Source organism: Anas platyrhynchos, chromosome 2, assembly GCF_047663525.1.
Source record: "Anas platyrhynchos isolate ZD024472 breed Pekin duck chromosome 2, IASCAAS_PekinDuck_T2T, whole genome shotgun sequence".
NCBI lineage: Eukaryota > Metazoa > Chordata > Aves > Anseriformes > Anatidae > Anas > Anas platyrhynchos.
The window spans coordinates 47,524,967-47,544,974 of NC_092588.1; the positions used below are offsets into that span (position 1 = coordinate 47,524,967).

At 36.1% G+C, this 20,008-nt stretch overlaps 1 protein-coding gene across 5 annotated transcripts in view; it reads left to right on the forward strand.

Moving 5' to 3' along the window:
- SNTG1 (syntrophin gamma 1) overlaps positions 1 to 20,008 on the forward strand; it is a 348,743-nt gene that overhangs the window by 311,396 nt on the left and 17,339 nt on the right. For all 5 annotated transcript variants that reach the window (XM_072034682.1, XM_038174969.2, XM_027452099.3 and 2 more), the window contains 2 exons: positions 1,996 to 2,148; positions 6,842 to 6,934. In XM_072034682.1, the coding sequence (XP_071890783.1) occupies positions 1,996 to 2,148; positions 6,842 to 6,934 (246 nt within the window). The remainder of the gene's footprint in view (positions 1 to 1,995; positions 2,149 to 6,841; positions 6,935 to 20,008) is intronic.

Below are 20,008 nucleotides of genomic sequence, written 5' to 3' on the forward strand. Positions count from 1 at the left end.
ATACTCAAAAGATGAAATGTTTGTCATGGTGCTGCTGTTCTATGCACTTTGAGGTTAAGCATGCAGTAGAACATAGCTGTCGTTGACAGCAACCTAGACATTATGAAAACCTGTTGTGAGTGGAATTGTTTAAAACTTTGTTTAATCTATAGTTTTAGGTGAAGGGCCAAGGAGGAGGGACAGAGATTATGAGACAAAAGTATTTGTCATAGGACACAGCATGTTGTTTATTCACATCTAACTAATTCAACTACATAGCCCTCTCAACACCTGGAAAAAGATGTTAATTTGGGAGAATATTTATTTTTGGAAATGCTGTTTTAAGATCTAACAACCTATGTTCATTATGTTTTTTCCATCCATTATTTAATTCTGTTGAGGTTAGGATTTGATAGAAGATAGGTAAAGAAGGAGATCACAGAATCACAGAATTGTCTAGGTTGGAAGAGACCTCAAGATCATCGAGTTCAACCTCTGACCTAACACTAACACATCCTCCATGAAACCATATCGCTAAGTTCAACATCTAAATGTCTTTTAAAGACCTCCAAGGATGGTGACTCCACCACTTCCCTGGGCAGCCCATTCCATTTGATCAAGATGATTGCTTCACAACTGTTGGGCTTTTAAAAATCTGAACAACTCAGTTTTGTCATGATGATTGCAAAGAGAGCTTGTGTTACCTCTACAGCTGCTTTTTCTAGACACTAAAGCAATTTTGAACCAAGAGCATCCACGAGAGCATGCTATCCTAAACCTTAGGCAGGTCAGTCATATGTCCACTGAATGAAAAGAAAGGAGGAAAATAATGCATACTCTACCATTACCTACTTACCTGCCCAAGTGTAATAATTTCATAGAGATTCCTGTTTCATTTATTTCCTTTCTCTGACAGTTTAAAGTTCCTGGTTATCTGCCCCAGAGAGAGCTGGCTTGAACAATATAAGGCTTGTAACCACTAATTATGGTCCCCTTGGTTTATTCAAGTTGGTTATAACCAGATGATGCTGCTGTCCTGCAAGTCCTTCACTGATCTCAGCTGTGCCCTCTGCAACAGGGTAGCATTGTAGAAGTTGCACCCAAGCTACATATATCCAAATTTCCAGAACTGTTTGCAAGGACAGCTGGTGAGCCTGTGGTTTGTGACAGCTGCTTTGCTGTAGTATGGACAACATTAATTAAAACTGCTTCTGCAAGTGCATTTTTCACAAGGATGAATTACATGCCAGAATTTTAGCATAAAGCATCCTCTACTTTTTCAGGAAAAGAAAAAAATAATAATTGAATAACATTTAAGTGATGGATTTCCTGACTAACTTTGTTATTTTTTGATATAGTGCCAATTACAAATGCTAGCAATCATTAAATGCTATATATTTCCGCAATCTGACATTCTCTGTATGTTGTTATGTTGAAAGTAATGCCAAAAGTAAATTCCTTCTCCACTTCCAAAGCCAGAAACCTAACCACTGGCTTCCAATATTGTCTCTAATGGTAATATGTAGCCATAGTCAAATTTCACAGTGGATTTTGTAAGCATCAGAAGTATGGATTTGATTTATCTAGTCTCCATAGGCAAAATAGATGGACTTATCAAATGCTTAAATAAATCCTTTCAGACTACCATGGGAGAGTCAAATATGTCAGAGAAGCTGATCTTTGTATTCTCGTGTGAATAGAAAGTAGTTGCCTTTTTCTATAATTTATCTAATTTAAAGGCATATAGCTGATAACAAGTGATTTTTTAAGATATTGAAAAATATGCCAGATATGCTGTTTTTCTGTACCACCCTGAATATTGGGGTCCTGTTTAAAATTCTTTGAGGTGTCAATGTTTAGTCCAAAACTCTTATTTTCAGTTCCTCATCCCTCATTAGTTATTACAGTGTGGCAACATTAAAAATGTCATTTAGACATGCTAGGTTTGGAGCATGGATGTTTGCAATAAAAAATAGTTGATGTATGCCAGATTATATAACTTCAGGTTTTCATCAGGACAGTGATCTACTGGATCGTCGGAAACATTGTTTTGGTGTCCAGTCTGAATCTGGAGAAGATCTTTACTTTTCTGTGGAATTAGAGTCTGACCTAACTCTATGGGAAAAAGCCTTCCAGACTGCAACTTTTTTAGAAGTTGAAAGAATACAGGTGAGAACAACTGCCATAATGATTACCTTTTGGTACATTAACATGTAATTTAAGAAATTCTCTGGCCTCCTGGAACTCTCAAATTATTATTATTTTATGTATGTAATTTTGTAAACCTCCTTTTAATGTTCCCAAGCACCTTGCAATCTAAAGTTCAGAAGAGACCAACTCTGAGTTATGGCTAGATGACATACAGCTGTTTAACTAAAGTTCATGGACAAAAGAATATGAACAATGTATAGATCAAGGAAAGAAAAAAAAAGCTATTTAGGTACTCTTACTGTCTTATATGCTACTTCATGTGTTATTGGACAATGTAACAACACCTTGCATGAATCAAATTGTCCTTGCAATAAGCAGGAGTGAGAGTACACTGAGAGTGCTAATTGGTGTAAGATGCACCCCTGATCTTTATTCTTTTTCCACATTTTTCTCGTTTCTTGGGTATCTACTCAATTGTCAGTTGACAGAGCAGAGTTGGATGACATTCCGGTAGAGATTACTAATGGATTTCTTACTGAATATCAGACTGGTTATATTTACAGATAACCATTCTTTCTCATGTGGAAAAAAAGAAAAAAAGTATTTTGATTTACAATAGGAGGAAAAAAACCCACACAATTATAATTCACCTAATCCTAATGGTTATTTTAATGTTCAAATCATAAATAATACCTATTGATGGAACAATTTTAGTTGAGGTTGCCATGAGTTCTTCTGTACACACTACTACAAAAATCATATTAATGTATTACCCTGTGCAAATACTGGCTAATATTCAGTTTCCATTCACTCATTTTCTGCATCCTCCTGTGAACACAAGCATGACATATTTGTTATTATTATTATTATTATATTTGTTATTATTATTGTTGTTTTATTATTATTGTTATTAATATTGTTATTTAGACAATTGTTATTTTACTAAAATTCTGTTTTATGCAGTCATTCATATGAATATTTGCATTTCATATGAATGATAATCCAGCTTTGTGCAGGTTTATCTTACTATGCAATGATACAATTTGGAGAATATAACTGCAGGTTAAAACTGCCATTCAAAATTATTCAAATGTGTTGCACGTTATGCCATAATCATACAAATAATAGCAGTATTTCTCAACTAGTATAAATTGACATTAACCTCTGTTGAGGTTAATTGGTGCCCTATTCTGATATATTTCTAAAGATGTGTCATCATAACTATGTAAGCAATTCTATCTAAACCTCATTTATAGCTTCTGCCAGGCCTATATCTTAAACAAAAATTAGACAGACAGGTCTTTTCTTTTTAGGAAAGAAATATATTACAGGAGAGTGTGGTGGTTTTACCCATCTGGCAGCTGAACTCCACCACAACCATTCTCACACTGCCCCTCCTCAAAGGAAAAGGGGGAGAAAATAGAATGAAAAGGGCTCAAATGTTATGATAAGAACATGGAGATCACTCAACAATTATCATCACAGGCAAAACAGACTCAGCATGGGGAGAATAGAGAAATGTATTAGCTATTACTATCAAGCTAGAGAAGTGAGAAACAGAAAACAAACTAAACCACCTTCCCCTCATCCACCCTATCCTACCTTCTCTCTCCAAGTAGTGCAGGAGAACAGGGAACCGGGTATGTGGTCAGTCCCTGACACTCTCCACTACTCCTTCTCGGTCACTCTTTGTCCCTGCTCCACGTGGGGTACAATTTATAATTCTTACAATTTATAATTCTTTCTGGAAGTTAAACTAGGTGTTATTGAGGGACTAGAGTATAAAGAACATAATACTTTGGGTTGTCTCCTTCAGCCTTTGACCTGCTGAATTATTCATAAACTCAATTTAAGGTTCTGTACTGTGTGAACAATAAATGAATGCTGAAATATATTCTTTTGGGAAGGAGATGCTTCAGTTTTGAAAAGTTGTGGGGTGTTTTTTTGTTGTTGTTGTTGTTTGTTTTTGTTTGTTTTTCCCCTGCTGTTAGTTTGTTTATTTATTTATTTAAGGAGTGGTATGAGAGAAACCAGAAATCAAAGCCAAACTTTCACAATATTTTTTTTAGCAGTCATTCTTAAAGTTTTAAAATGTATGCTAAATATATATGAACTTTTTATGAACTTTTGTGAATGAAATTATATAAACTTAATAATCAAGTCTCCTAGGAAGAATTTCTTCACAGAATCAGCTACTTCACTGGTAATCTGTGCCTTACAATGCAGTTTCTTCCCAACAATACTGATATTGTGCTGAAGTAGATGATAGTTCTCAACAAGCTGTGCACTGCCTTGCAGAAAGAACCTGCAGTCTGGGAAGTGCGTAACTTTTTCAGAGCTGCATTGAGCCCAGGCAGATATGTCTTACTTCTCATAAATGTTATCTTCCCAGCGAGGCTTCTCACCCGGGCACAGAGCTACGCTTAAGCCATGCTCTTCCAGAGGTAGCCACACCAGCTCAGTGTGGTGCTGCAAAGTACGTTGTAGGTTAGACTTCTGCTGTTGAGATGGGAGGCCAGGTGATGGTGATACATATTTTAAATCTGAGATACTGTCTCCTTGAAAAATTTCAATTCTAAGTAAAGGCTATTCTAAATATCTTGAATGTCTGCAAATAAAAATGTGCATGGGTTATGTATCTTGTAGGAAATTGGCAAAGTAAATCTACAAAACCACTCTTTTTTTTTTTTTTTTTTTCTGAATTGAACATTTTTGCATAGGAGAATGATAAACACTGATGAACAGTCTTTTCTTCTGAGATGTTGCCAAAGGCAATATCATTTTGTTTTCTAGGATTTAGGATCAAAGTATATATTTAACTGATAAACTGATTTAGGATCAAAGTTTACATTTTCATAGCAGTTTTATAGTATAGCTGCTCCAAGAAAAAACACGCCCACTTTTATTTGCTACTCTGAATGCAAATTCCATATGACTGTGATACCACAGAGTTGAACCATTGATTTTATAATTTAAAAAATCTTCATTTTTTTGTGCCTTAACAATTATAATGTGTACCCCTGTACTGTGTAAATTCAGATACTATACACGTAGTGAAGTACATGAAGTTCTTTCAGTGTTGGAAGAGAATAGACCAGTCCCTTTTCCACCAGCAATAGGAAACCTTTCATTTACTGAGGGATGGTTATAGCTTTAAATCACCTTTGTTGGATCACATAATAACATATGATTTGCTGTTACTCAGCAACAGTGCAAAACCATCTTGTAAAGTACATGCCATTGATTGTTTTCACTTCTGAGCAATAGATCATAATCAATCTATAGACTTGAATTAAGCATTGCACTTGTGTTCCACTGATGGCTAGCAGTGTCCTTAAGCTTAAATAATAGACATCACTGAATTTGAAACTTTCACTCTAGAGTGCCAAGGTGTGTGCACAAATATTATCCAAAAACTGTTTGTGTGTAGTTGAGACTCTATCTGTGAAAGCAATTCATGCAAATAGTTCAGTTCCAGAAAAAGAAATCTATATTCAAGAGTGAAAAAGTAAATTTGAAAATAACCAAAGATGACATATAGCTATGAACTTTTCCATTATCCTTCTTTATGATCACTGGAATGTCTATTTCAGCTCTTAGGTGCAGTAAATGCACATTTCAGGATCTCGTGTTCTGACATAGACCACTCAGGATCCAAAATACCCACTCAAAGTAAAGGCCTCTGGTTTATACTTGACATCAAAAGACCCAAATTAATAATGGATACCTTTTTAATTCTGATAGTGTAGTTAGTCACATTGTATCCATGATAATAGTATATAGAATAATAGTAATATATATATATTATTATTATTATATTTTTTTTACATAGAACAATTAAAGTCTTTGTTCTCGATTGGTATATATATGATGTCTAGAGCAAGATTGAAAGAATATAACTATAATTACATTTCATCCAGAGGGTAACTTTTTATAAAATACAAATAATTTATTTTAAAACTTACTTAAAAAATTGAAAATGTTTTAAAATTTTCACATTCTTTTATGGTGAACAATGCAAGCTTAAAATTTTGTACCTGAAGTCAGTCTTCAGGAAAAGAAATACTTTCGATCCTGAAAATATCATAGATGTCTCACAACATGTATTGAAACATAATGTTATGGAAATAAGTAGTTGCAAATGTTTTAAAAAATCATTCATTGAGAAAGTATTTCAAGATTTTAAGATTTCTCATAGAAACCTTTGGGATGTATTGATCCACTAGCGACAGTATAAAAAGCATTTCATAAGATTATGTCAATATGGTCTTAAACTATCCTTTTCACTGAAATTTATTACAACACGGCATACAAAATTTTACAAATACTTTTTCTTTTTTCCTAAAAAGATGAATATTGCAATATTACAGGAAGTTATTGGATTCCAAAGTGAATATGAAAGTTCAAGAACAATGAAACGTTCCTTTTAGCAGTTGTTGTTGGTAAACCACTGAGGTAATTCTGATTCCAATTTATTTTTTCCTAAATGAAAGCAAAGCCTCTTTTTACACTTATTAGAAATCTGATATAAATCCTCTGATTTAAGATATACCTGCAGTAAATTTGCCTTTTTACACACTTTTTTTTTTCCCCCAAATATTATTTTTGAGATATATGCGCATTAAAACAAAGACAAAGACATTCTGGTCCTAGAAAGAAATTGAAGAAATATGTTCCATGTTAACTGCCTTCTCTGATTTTCCTTTTACAGTGCAAGACATATGCCTGTGTTTTGGAGAGTCATCTTATGGGACTTACTATTGACTTCAGCATGGGTTTTGTCTGTTTTGATGCTGCCACAAAGGTACGGGTCTAAGACTTTTTACATTATGCTCATATAATTCCTCCTCATTTCATATACTTTGGGATAAATAGTAAATCTTTTTAGTGTTGTAATGGATCATCTTATGTCAACTCTTGTGCTTTAATTTAAACTTGGGGTGACTTCTAAATTATGTAAGAAGCTGTATTCTGTTATGTGTGTGTTACTGAAAAGTCAATGCCAATGTCAACTTGAGACAAAGTCTTCATTCTTTAATTTCACATGAAAGCCCAGACTGATTCAGTTTGATATTTCTTCCACTGTTGCATCCTGGTTTTTGAGAGGAAATAATCTTCTTGGATTCAAGGTGATATATAAGCTTTAAAATTTTCCTGTTGCATGATTATGTGTGTGTTATTACAGCAATTCCCAATACATATTTTTAGACATTTTTCTTCAGTTGTCCATAAAAAAGAGAAATGTAATCATACAGATGTTTGTGTTGAATTATACTTCTACTGCCTCTGCCAGCATTGTGCAGGATACAGAAGGACAGCCATTCAATTCAACCACTGTCTGTCTATCTCATGTTTTTCCTGTCAGCCTTAAAAATGCTCTTTACAATTGGTGAAACAATTTTCTATGTCAAGTAATTAATATGCCATCAATTTCTACATTATATTAATGTAGGTTCAAAACTCAGTAAAATCACTGATGACATAAGTTTGTTTGCATTTGCACTAATTGCTAAAAAGTACTGAAATGTAATCAAGTTTTATTGCTGCAATCTAGACACTACTAGACACTGCTGTTATGGAAGAACATGAAATATTTTTTTCTGAGTTTCACTTCTCTTCAGTTCCTGTTTTCGTTGGAGATGCTATAGATGACAGTTCCCATTAACAATTGTTAAAAATGCCCTTGTCTTTCCAGTACATGCTCCTATCGTATAGCTTAAGTCTGAACATGTTAGTCCACTGATCAGCATTTTATTCTTCCCACTTCAATCTGCTGTTCGCACAAGGTGTGGTGAATTTGAAACTCAAATTCTTGTGTATAAATATATATATATTTTGTCAAGCAAATAGTCTTATATGATTCATCAGTGGAATACATGACTTTCAACTTGGGAGGAATTACGTAAAAGATCAGTGCAACAGAACTAAAATACAGTTCAAAAAAGATTGTATAGGTTTCCCCAAAATTCTCCAGTAATACTATAGCAATGCTTTTGTATGAAGCTGATTTGCATCTCCTCTAAAGCTCTTGCACAGCTCTGATTCTGGTAAGACTTTTGAAGACATTATGTACAGTACAAACGCAGACCAAATTTAAAGTTGAAAAGTATAAACACAATTGCCTTTATACATGTAAACATGGCTGAATGGTGTGGTACTCCTTCTGTATGTCCTCAGGAAATGTATGGTGGATTTCCAGATATAGAAAAAAGCTGTAGTAAGGATATAACTTCACTGTGCTGCTTTCTTAAATAAGTCTCTACGTCTTTCCAGTCATACAAAATTTCTGGAGACATTGTTGAACAACGTTACTTATAATACAGATTCTCCTTTGCTCTTTGCCAAATACTAATTTATTTATTTATTATTTGATAACCAAAAACAGAACAGTATTTCAAATATTAAAATTGACTACTGAAACAGTGAGGCAATCGTTAGCTTTGACAACAGATTTGCACTTAGGTATTCTGCCCTCTTCTTCTTGCTACCCCATGCTCCCCCACCAGCTGACATGGGTATTATTAAAAATACATGATGAACTCCAACGATAAAATAAATGCATCAGAAAATTGCAATCTAACTTACACTTCAAGTCAGAAGAGGTCTGACTAGGTAGCTAGGTAGTGTTTCAACCCTGCCTGGTAGAAACACTACTTTCTTCCCTTCTCAAACTAAAACCACAGTGCACAACAAAGTATCAGAAGATCCACAACGCAAGACAACTGGAATTAAGCTTTGGTGACTTGAAGACCAGAGAAAAGCTAAGAAGGAATTTTCCATCTTCCAGGTCTCTCAAACTTGAGGAAGGACCTTAATGCATTATAAAAATATGAGTCAATTTTACTCAGTTTCCTCTTCCCCTTGTCTTTAAAGTCATGAAACCACAGAATGAAGATGATCCTTCTGGGGTGGCATCCAAGCTCGGCATCCAAAAAGTTCTGTAATTTTAAGCCAAGCACTAACCATATTTAGTGGGATTTTGAGATCTAAATACAGTTGAAGCAGTACATGTTTAACCTGGACATGAAAGGGTAGCACACGTGTGGTGGAATTTCCTTCAGGATGGGAAGGACTTCATAGGCATTATGTGGACAGAAGAGACAAGGATGCAATACTTCACAAATAGGAGGAAAGATATTTTTTATTGTAGTGAATGGACTGTTGTGGCAAGAAAAAAAGTAATGCATCATCTGCAATTGACAGACTGTATTGGTCCTACTTCTTCTCACCTTCTACCATTGCAGTGGATAAATGCCCACTAAACACTTCCATACAGACTGAAGGGAGGAGCAGGGGACTACTGCTGATCTGTCAAATTCATCCAAAGAAAAGGAGCTGTACGTTGCAGCAGGAGTGATTTCCACTGAAAAATAATTTTTTAAAAATCCCATTTTTCAAAATTACACTTATCTCCTAGTTTTCCTTCCACCTTTGCTACCAGTGCTGTCCATGTTTTCTCTGTTTTTCTTGTTTGCATTTGAGACTGATAAAATAAAAATTGCTTTACTGCTTGCTAGTTTTTCTTATAAAAGTGGGTTTTACTTTCCTGCATGGAAGGAGAAACTAACACTTGTAAAGCTCAGGCCTCAGTACACAGGGAATCTTGACAGTTTCAGAGTTTGTTTTGTTTTTCTTTGATACAGAAAAACAGTCAAGCAGAGAGCCCAGTTTATGATAAAGGCACTGTGTTAAAAACGCATGATCATTTAGCACACATACCAGAGAAAGGCCACATGCTAATCCAATTTAATGAGTACCTAAATAGGAAAACCATTACTTACTCTCCATCATTTTATGGAAAGATAAAGGGTGCAATTTTCTGAGCCAAAAAATTTGTTTACATATTTTCATTATCATGATGGCAGGTGTAGGTTGTGGTTGTGTCTTGGCTGGTAATGTTGTTTGAGAGTACTGCTAAATGTGTGTAAACTAAAATATAAACTAGAAATGTTTAGTTACATAAACTAAAAATAGTATTTCTCCACCTATGAAGGAGTTCATATGAAGCAGGAGTTCAAAATTGCTTTGCAAATAAAGAAGTGAAAAAAAAAAAAAAAAAGTGAAAACCGGTTTGTAGGATAAGGAAAACATGAATAAAATTTAAATTGTTAGCAGAGCTTAGGGATATGGTTTAGTGGGGACTGTTAGTGTTAGGTCAGAGGTTGGACTCAATGATCTTGAAGTCTCTTCCAACCTAGAAATTCTGTGATTCTGTGTGATCAATATCTTATGAATACATACATATCCATCTGTAAATTAAGACTGTATGAATGTCCTAGCAATTTTCAATTGAATTAACAAACTCAGGATTAAAGACAAAAATGCTACTTAAAATATCATACTGGTCATGAAAGAAGAAAAAAAAATATCGAATTGCTTATAAATAGTATGATTTTTTACACTTAGTATTTGGAAAAAGAAAATCTGTACAAACTATTATCTTTCATAAGTCACTGTAGTACAGAAATCGTGTTAGGTCATGGATTTAATCATTCCCAAAATACACCTATAAATAGAACTTCTGAATAAATTGGTTGCCAGTAGCAGTTATGACTCTTTTGCTACATGTTCACTCTATTGTTTTCCCATTACTCATACCAAATTCTCCTCTTTGAGTTAGGGCTGAACTTTAAGCCATATTCTATAGACTTTAGAGTTCAATGTCAGGTAACTCTTTCTGTCTAGCTTTTACTATTTGCAGAATACTACTAGAGTTACAAAATATTTTAATGAAGTTGAAGAGGTCTTGGACAAGTACTTGGAGGAGAGATCATTAAATCAGACTATCATCAAATGGACAAGCAACCTTAGTTTTATGAAATCTTCTGATCTGCAGATATTTGGAAGTTGTGAGTGAGTTAGAAGGAGATACTATATAGGCATTTCTGCATGTTGGTTTGTGATCATTCTCAGGAACAAGATACAGGGATAGATGTACCTTTTCTATAAACCTGTATGACATTTCTTAGCATTCTCAAGAATAACTATCACCCGGTTACCTCTAAAATGAGACTTCCGCTGTTAAATGACAGCTGAGATAACTATGCTTGAAGAAATGAGATTGATAAAATTAGCATTGATGTTTAAAAAATTCTTAATCTACCATACTCTGAAAAAAATCATCTGAATAATTGAAAAAAATAGTCTGGCTAATATGAAGAGAAAACCTCCAGGGCAGACTTACCAGTTACAACAATTAGAATCATAAAATCATAGAAACATTTATTATATAATCAGAATCATTATCATGAACTAGCTTTTCAGTACAAGAGCTACATGGAACTACTGGATCAAGTTCAGAGGAAGGCTGCTAAGATGATTAGAGGACTGGAGCACTTGTTGTATGAGGACAGGCTGAGAGAACTGGGCCTGTTTAGCCTGGAAAAAGAAGGCTGAGGAGAAACTTCATCAATGTGTATAAATATCTGAGGGGAGGGTGTCAAGAGGATGGAGCCAGTCTCTTTTCGGTTGTGCCCAGTGACAGGACAAGAGGCAATGGGCACAAACTGAAGCACAGGAGGTTTCAGCTGTGTGTAAGAGGACACTTCTTTACTGTGAGGGTGAAAGAGCACTGGAACAGGTTGATCAGAGAGGTTGTGGAGTCTCCTTCTCTGCAGATATTCAAATCCTACCTGGATGCCATCCTGCACAATGTACTCTAGGAGATCCTGCTCAGAAGGGAGGTTGGACTAGATGATCTTCAGAGGTCCCTTCCAACCTTGGCCATTCTGTGATTCTGTGACTACATTTTCACCATTTTCCATTACTCTTAATTCATTCTATCTGCAAAGTGTGTGGACCTATACATATATATTTTTTCTAGATTTAAATATGGTGAGGCTGAGCTGGCACATCCTCATTTAGATTCCTTGCTCTGTGTCTTAGAACTTTACTAAGCTGCACTCATCATCAGAAAGAAATGCCACAGCAGTATTTGAGGCATGCTTTATGTTTTTCTTTTTCCAGCTTTTCTGTCAGTCATTGCAGTTATTGGTTTCAATTAGCATCCAGTTACTCCTCCTCAAGAGTGTCAGAGGTAGGCTGTCTCACAGAGACTTCTGCACCAAGAATCTTCTATTTCATAGTATGGATGATGAAGAAAAGAAGCCTGGTACATTGGAAACTATTACAATGGTCAGAGGCACCCAAGAATTTGTCTGTACTTAATATTTGACTTTAACAGTATTTTAAAGTAATTCAAAATCATGGCACATAATCGTTATATATTTATCATGACTGAACCTGTAGATGAAGGCTGGGGGAGCAGTCGCCTACTGTAAGCGAAGGGCAGATTTGAGACCGCCTGATTAAAATGAACAGGGGGCCTGATGACATGCAAACCCAGGGTCCTGATGAAACTGGATGATGCAGATGCCAAGCCTCTCTCCATCATGTTTGTAAAGTCCCAACAGTCAGATGAAGTCCCTGGTGACTGGAAAAAGAGACACATCACTCCCATTTTTAGAAAGGGTAGAAAGCAGGACCCAGGGAACTACAAACTGGTGAGTCTTACCTCTGTGCCCAGGAAGATCAAGATCTTCCTGGAAGCAATGTCAAGGCAAGTGCAACGAGGTGATCCAAGACAGCCAGCATGGCTTCACCAAAGGCAAATCGTGCCTGACCAATCTGGTGGCTTTCTGCGATGGAATAACTTCATCAGTTGACAAAGGAAGACTGACCAATGTCATCCACCTGGACTTCTGCAAGGCATGAAGCCTTTACCTGGTGCCACATAACATCGTGATCTCCAAATTGGAGAGATATGGTTTTGATGAGTAGACCATTCAAAGGATAAGGAATTGGCTTGAAGGCTGCACCCAGAGCTCATGGCTTTATGTCCAGGTGGAAGCAGGTGATGAGTGGTGTCCCTCAGGGGTCTGTCCTGAGACCAGTACTGTTTAATGTCTTTATCAATGACATAGACAGTGAGGGTGCATAGAGTACACCCTCAGCAAGATTGCCAATGCCACTAAGCTGGGTGGTGCATTCAATACAACAGAAGGCAGGGATAACATCCAGAGGGACCTGGACAGGCTGGAGAAGTAGGCCCATGTGAACCTAATGAGGTTCAACAAGGCAAGTGAAAAGTGCTGCACATGGATCAGAGCAATCCCAGACAGGAGTACGGACTGGGAGAAGCACTCATTTAGAGCAGCCCTGCTGAGAAGGACTTGTGGATTCTGATGGATGACAAGCTTGACATGAGCCAGCAGTGTGTGCTTGTAGCCCAGAAGGCCAACTGCATACTAGGCTGCTTCAACAGAGGCTGGAGCATGTTTCCGATGAAAAAAGAGCTGGGGATTTTCAGCTTGGAGAAGAGGAGGCTCCAGGGAGACCTCATTGAGGCTTTTCAGTACTTAAAGGGGGCTTAAAAAAAGATGGAAAGCATATGTATATATATTTTTTTTATTTTTATTTTTTTGCTCTGGCAGACAATGACAGTAAAAGGGGGAATGGTTTTAAATTAAAAGAAGGGAGATTTAGACTAGATGTTAGGAGGAAATTCTTCACTCAGAGGGTGGAGAGGCACTGGAACAGGTTTCCTAGAGAAGCTGTGGATGCCTCATACCTGGAATTGTTCAACACCAGGTTGGATGGGGTCTTGACCCACCTGATCTCGTGGGTGGAATCCCTGGCCATGGGAGGGGTGTGAAATAGATGATCTTTAAGGTCCCTTCCAACCAAAGCTGTTCGATGGTTCTATGATTCTGTGTAGACCCCAATGTTATAATGACCAAATGAAATTCTTTGTGATGGTTTATGTTAGGTATGGACATATACATAGACTATGAGAAGTGTTTATGAATAAGGTTTTGAGCCAGTGTAGCTACCTCAACAATTAAGGGTGGACATAGATAGATCAATAGATCCAAAAGCCTAAGACTTGTTTAAAACAGTTCATCTAACTACTATTCTGAAGGTGATACAATGTGTAAAAGTACTTAATCAGATGGCATTCAATAACTTATTTTTGACATGCTTCTCGCAAAAATTGGCTACTCTCCAATCATAGATGCATGCTGATGTATATACATAGACATATATATACATATTTTATATATATTACATATATATGATATATATTTCTGTTTAAACTGACATATTCATTACAATTGTTCTCCATACTGTGCATATTTACATATCTTGTAAAAAAAGTTTGTGTTTATGTGAGTGTACAGTAAAATGTACCTACCTATGCAAAGTGCTGTCTGCACTCCACCACATTTACTGCTCATTAAAGTGGCAGTCAGAAATGCACATTTGTCAGAAGAGAAAAAAATCATACCTTGAAGGAATGAAAATAAATTAAAGTGCTGCTAAGTTATATGATGGTGCTGATGATGTTAGACCAAAGTAACAGAAGGCTCCATAATAGCCCACAAGTTGCATAACAACGAAGCTCAGTGTACCTATTTCCCTTTTCTCTCAAACGCATTGCACACTTCATCAAAAAAGAGAATACACTGTAAGCAATGAACAACATTGCAAATATATTTTTTTCTTTTTTTTTTTTTCTTTTTTCATACAAAATATCTACTATATAACATAGAACAGAATTTCTTTGAATTTCTGTAGGAGCAAACCGTCTTTTCTAAGGATACATACCTGAAGGTCTGTCCATTCATTCAGCTAATATATATACCACATATTGAAATAAAAATGTATCAAAAACAAACAAACAAACAAACTTGATTTGTTACAAACAATGTTCATAAATAGAGAAGACAGAAGGATACTCACTTCAGGTTAAAGATTTAATAATGTAACTCTTGTGAACAAATATTTATTCCAGGCTTAGAAATTGAAATGCTGAATAAACAGCTACTATAGCTTTGATGTAAACAGTCAAGCATAGTTCATACAGTCATGCTTCATACCTAAGAAACAAACAAACAAATGTTGGTAGATCATCCATCAGTACTAATCATATAAACTCTAGCCTTAACATTCAATGTAACTTCAGCAATTGATAAGTTCATTTATCAGGGATGACTTTCTTGCTGTTTTCCTTTGTCTCATTTTTATTCTTTATCCTCTGCATCCTCCTTTTCCTTTCCCTTTACAGTTAGAAAGCCACAGCAGTTGACAACGGAAATTACCTTGGACCATAATTCTTTTGAAGTAGACACTCCAGAGATTTGTAACACACCAGAACTGAGCATGACCAAGATCTTAATCCTACTCTGTTCCCTTCAGTTCCCTACTGCTGCTGTCAGCATGACTAAAGTGTCACTTTGCAAGGATGCAATTTTTCTCAGTTTGATATGAGACAAACAGCTAAATTAAGGTGTATCCCAGGTGATCAAAGACCCAATTACCTTTATTCTTGAAAATGGAGATCCACAGGGCATCTGCACTTGATTTAGTTTGACTTGTAGGAGTATCACTTATTTTAGTCAGATGAGAAAAAAAAATATCTTGAAAGGTGTCCACTGAAATCTAGAATAATTCTGTAATATATGCAGTATAAAAGTTGCCTTAGAAAGCTGAAGGGAAGCATAATTTATTCAGTGAGAGGGTCAAGAAAAAAAAAGGCAATGGTGGAAAATAAAGCTCCAGTTTCTGAAGATATGAAGGAAGAGGTGACTCCATTTGTGGTGAATAGAGTCAAATCCAGCTGGAGGCTGGTCACTAGTGGCGTTCCCCAGGGCTCAGTGCTGGGGTTGGTCCTCTTTAATATCTTTATCGATGATCTGGATGAGGGCATTGAGTGCACCCTCAGTAAGTTTGCAGATGACACCAAGTTAGGTGCATGTGTCAGTCTGCTCGAGGGTAGGAAGGCTCTGCAAGAGGATCTGGATAGGCTGGACCAATGGGATGAGGTCAACTGCATGAAGTTCAACAAGGCCAAGTGCTGGGTCCTGTACCTGGGGCACAATAACCTCAAGCAGAGCTACAGGCTGGGAGATGAGTGGTTGGAGAGCTGCCTGGCAGAGAAGGAACTGGGAGTATTGGTGGATAGTCAGCTGAATATGAGCCAGCAGTGTGCTCAGGTGGCCAAGAAGGCCAATGGCATCCTGGCTTGTATAAGGAGCAGTGTGGCCAGCAGGGCCAGCAGTGGCCGCATCTCAAGTAAAGGTCTGGAGAACAAGTCCTACGAGGAGCAGCTGAGGGAGCTGGGCTTGTTCAGCCTGGAGAAGAGGAGGCTCAGGGGCGACCTTATTGCTCTCTACAGATACCTTAAAGGAGGCTGTAGCGAGGTGGGGGTTGGTCTGTTCTCCCACCTGCCTGGTGACAGGATGAGAGGGAATGGGCTAAAGTTGCGCCAGGGATGTTTTAGGTTGGATGTTAGGAAGAACTTCTTTACCGAAAGGGTTGTTAGACATTGGAACGGGCTGCCCAGGGAAGTGGTGGAGTCACCATTCTTGGAGGTCTTTAAAAGACATTTAGATGTTGAACTTAGTGATATAGTTTACTGGAGGACTTGTTAGTGTTAGGTCAGAGGTTGGACTCGATGATCTTGAGGTCTCTTCCAACCTAGAAATTCTGTGATTCTGTGAAGAGACAACAAAATTTTTTATTAAAACTAGCATTTGAAAAGTGACTTCTGAAATTCACTTTCTTAACAAGCTTGTATTTACTTCATCATTTACAGGTGATCTGAGATGTAGCTTTCTAGCCATTTTAAAATACTGATAGACTTCCATTCTTTTTCCAAGTATCCTGCTGAAGACCAAACTTCTTTTGCTACTACATAATAGAACCTCTTTGATTCATGCCAATGAAGAGTCCAGAGAAAATCCATATTTGGTAATGTGCATTGAGAGGTGAAATGTTTCAGTTGCAGTGTAAGGTGCAAACACTATTTCACGAGCTCAGTAAGCGTACATTGTCTTCTTGTAAGAAGAGAACTGCTTCACAGTGCATAATCCAATATAGAAGAGGCAAGATACTTTAGCAATAAACTGAAGGCAGTCCTTCAATGAAACTATAGGACATAAATTAATTCTGTTTTGCTTGGAGACTCTCATGTTGACAAAATATAGCTTTTCTTCCCAGGAAGAAAATGCGTGTTAGTATATCCTTGTTAAATCATACATGTATATCTATCACGGAGTCAAGGACTAGGCTGACAGTCCAATTTCTATGTATATTCCTTGGAGTATGGCAAATAAAAAAAACAAAGATGGATATATTTATTTATTTATTTATTTATTTATTTATTTATTTATTTATTTATTTGATAATTCAGTCTCTCTGTAGGGTATCTTAAGCCCCTTGACCAAAAACAAAAGTGAAACCTAACCAACATAACCCTAACCAACATCGTACCCTACATAAAGATGCATTTCCCAGTTTTGTGGTACAATTATCTAGAGCAGAATCAATTTTCTTTCATTGCATCTTCAGAAAAAGTGATACCTCATCAAAATTTAAAATGCAGTTTAGCTCAGCATTCTGAAATGACAGCAATGAGTAGCAAACTGTCATATAATACAATCATGAAAATATTTTCTGAGGTCCCTTGCAGAATTTTTGTTCTAGATTTAGCACCAGTGCTAAGAAAAGAAGTAACATAAATTCCCTTCATTTCTGTGACTGTGGAGAACCACAGGAAAGTGTTATTGGTACTGAAATCAATAGCTTTTCTTCCATGTATAATTTTTGTATTGCATTGATGTCCTGTCTATAAAACAAAAATATGCAGGTAGAGAACATCCTTGGATAATTGTAACAAAATAATACTTGAAGAAGGTAATAGTAATTTTACCACAAATGCTGGAGTAAATAAGTCCTAAGTAATTATTTGTAAAGAAAATATTTCTCATTAAAATGGTATGGTATCTTGGTCCCAAGTATGTCAAAAAATAATAATAATCCTATTAATTTCAACGAAGATATTGCTTTTTGATGATTTTTTGATTACATAATGCAATATCAACTCATGAGAGGTCTTAGCATCTAATTTGTCAGCTCTTCTGCGCTGTTCATCTGTTTGCATTACATTCTTATATTCTTTGAGATTATTTTTTCAAGTGTTATAAAATGTAAAATGCAGCCTAAGTGATCTATGAGTAACAGTTGGGGAAAGGATATATTTCTTTTGGTTATTTTCAATGTTACACATGGTGTGTACCATATTGGCTCAGACAGGACTGTCTTATAATGCATTTTTTTCCATACATGGATGTAACTTTGTCATATTTTCCATGATCATAATGGATGTATTCAAATTGTGAAGCAGATGGTATTTTCAGTGTATACGATAATCTCAGTCTCCAGTGTCTAAATCAGAGTGCTTGCTGTTATTGTCAAGTTCTGTCTCTAATCACAGGCTGAGATTTCCCTTCCAAAGGGAACTAAGGCACACTGATAAACAGTATATATTGAGTTCTTATCATCATCCTCCATCAAGACATAAGATTTTGTGCCTCGACTTGAGAGGTGTCCTCACTAGTAGTTGACGCCAGCATCCACAAAATATTTAAAACAAAAACAACAACAACAACAACGAAACTACAGTTTGTGCTTTAAAATTAATTGCTACTTGGTTCACATGTTAAATTTATTTTAGGGTGAAAATAATATTCCACTTCTTAAAAGTAGCATACACAGTCCTGTAAAAAACTGTTATGGATGTAGGATATGTGGACAATTACTGAACATTTTACAAAGAAAGGAACAGGCTGTTTTTAACTAAAAGAAACCCTGTCAGAATGTATTATAAAGTGTTGAGCTCAGTAACAACACACATTCAGACTTCCCTTACAAATGATTCATAAAAACTGATTTAAGAATAATTTATATGGCACACGCTCCATTTCTTTGTTAATTTGTCAAAAAGCCAACATGTTTTACAAATGTACTTATTGCTCAAAAGTCAGTCTATACATAAATATATATATTTATACAAAATTAATTCAACCTAATTTAATTCTCTGAGGCAAGCACTTAGGAAACAGTTCTGAAGAACTGTGATGCTCAAAAACATGGAAAAATCATTCAGTGGTATAGACGAGTATCCCCGGGGATGTGTATTCCTCATGCAGGAGAATTAGCCTTTAAAATTAGTATTCAAAGCAGTCACAATGAGCATTGTGACACTGAAATAAGACCATAGGAAACATGAAAGATAACAACATATGAAACTCTGCCTCTTGTGTCTTTATGTCAGTAATGTAGCTGCACATCACTGTGAAACTGGGCACTTAGGCATGTAGGTCTTGCTTGTTCTTTATAGTTTGTCACTATGAGGTAGTCACTGAAAAGATAGGTCTAATCCCTGTTCAATGATTGAGCATTTTGCAATAATGAAAAAACAAACAAACATCTTAAAAATGAACACATGAAACCACAAGAGGAAGTAACACTAATTCCCTAATGTACCACATTTTAAGAGTGGTCTGGCTGCTGGGTCACATCATTCTGCATCTTGTACATCTACTACACATGAAATGTGCAGTTCTGGCTACAGAGCACAGCATTTAGCTTCTCAGGAGTTAAATGAGTCTTACTGCATATATGCTTAATTAATTCACCTAACTTTAGCTAGCTAGAATTTGGACATCTAGTTTAACCAGCTTTTACACTTCTGATATAACAGAGAGGTGCATACACACCCAGAGTGTATCAGGAGGAACCAGTATTCATCACAGTTCAAACCAGGATGAAGGAATTGTCCTTCAGAAATTCTCTCTCTAGAACAAAAAAAATAGCTAGGATGACTTGTTTTAGTGTTAGAAATATGTTGTTTTCCTGACTTAATAACTTAAAACTCACAGCATTTTCCCCAATCTTATTTTTACAAAAAGATTCCTCCTTCATGTGGATGTCTTTGGAAAAAAAAAAAAAGAAAAAAAAAGTGTGCAATTTGTTGAAGACCACTCAAAAGAAACAAATAGTTCTTTCGTTTCTGAATAATTTCATGCATAGTCAA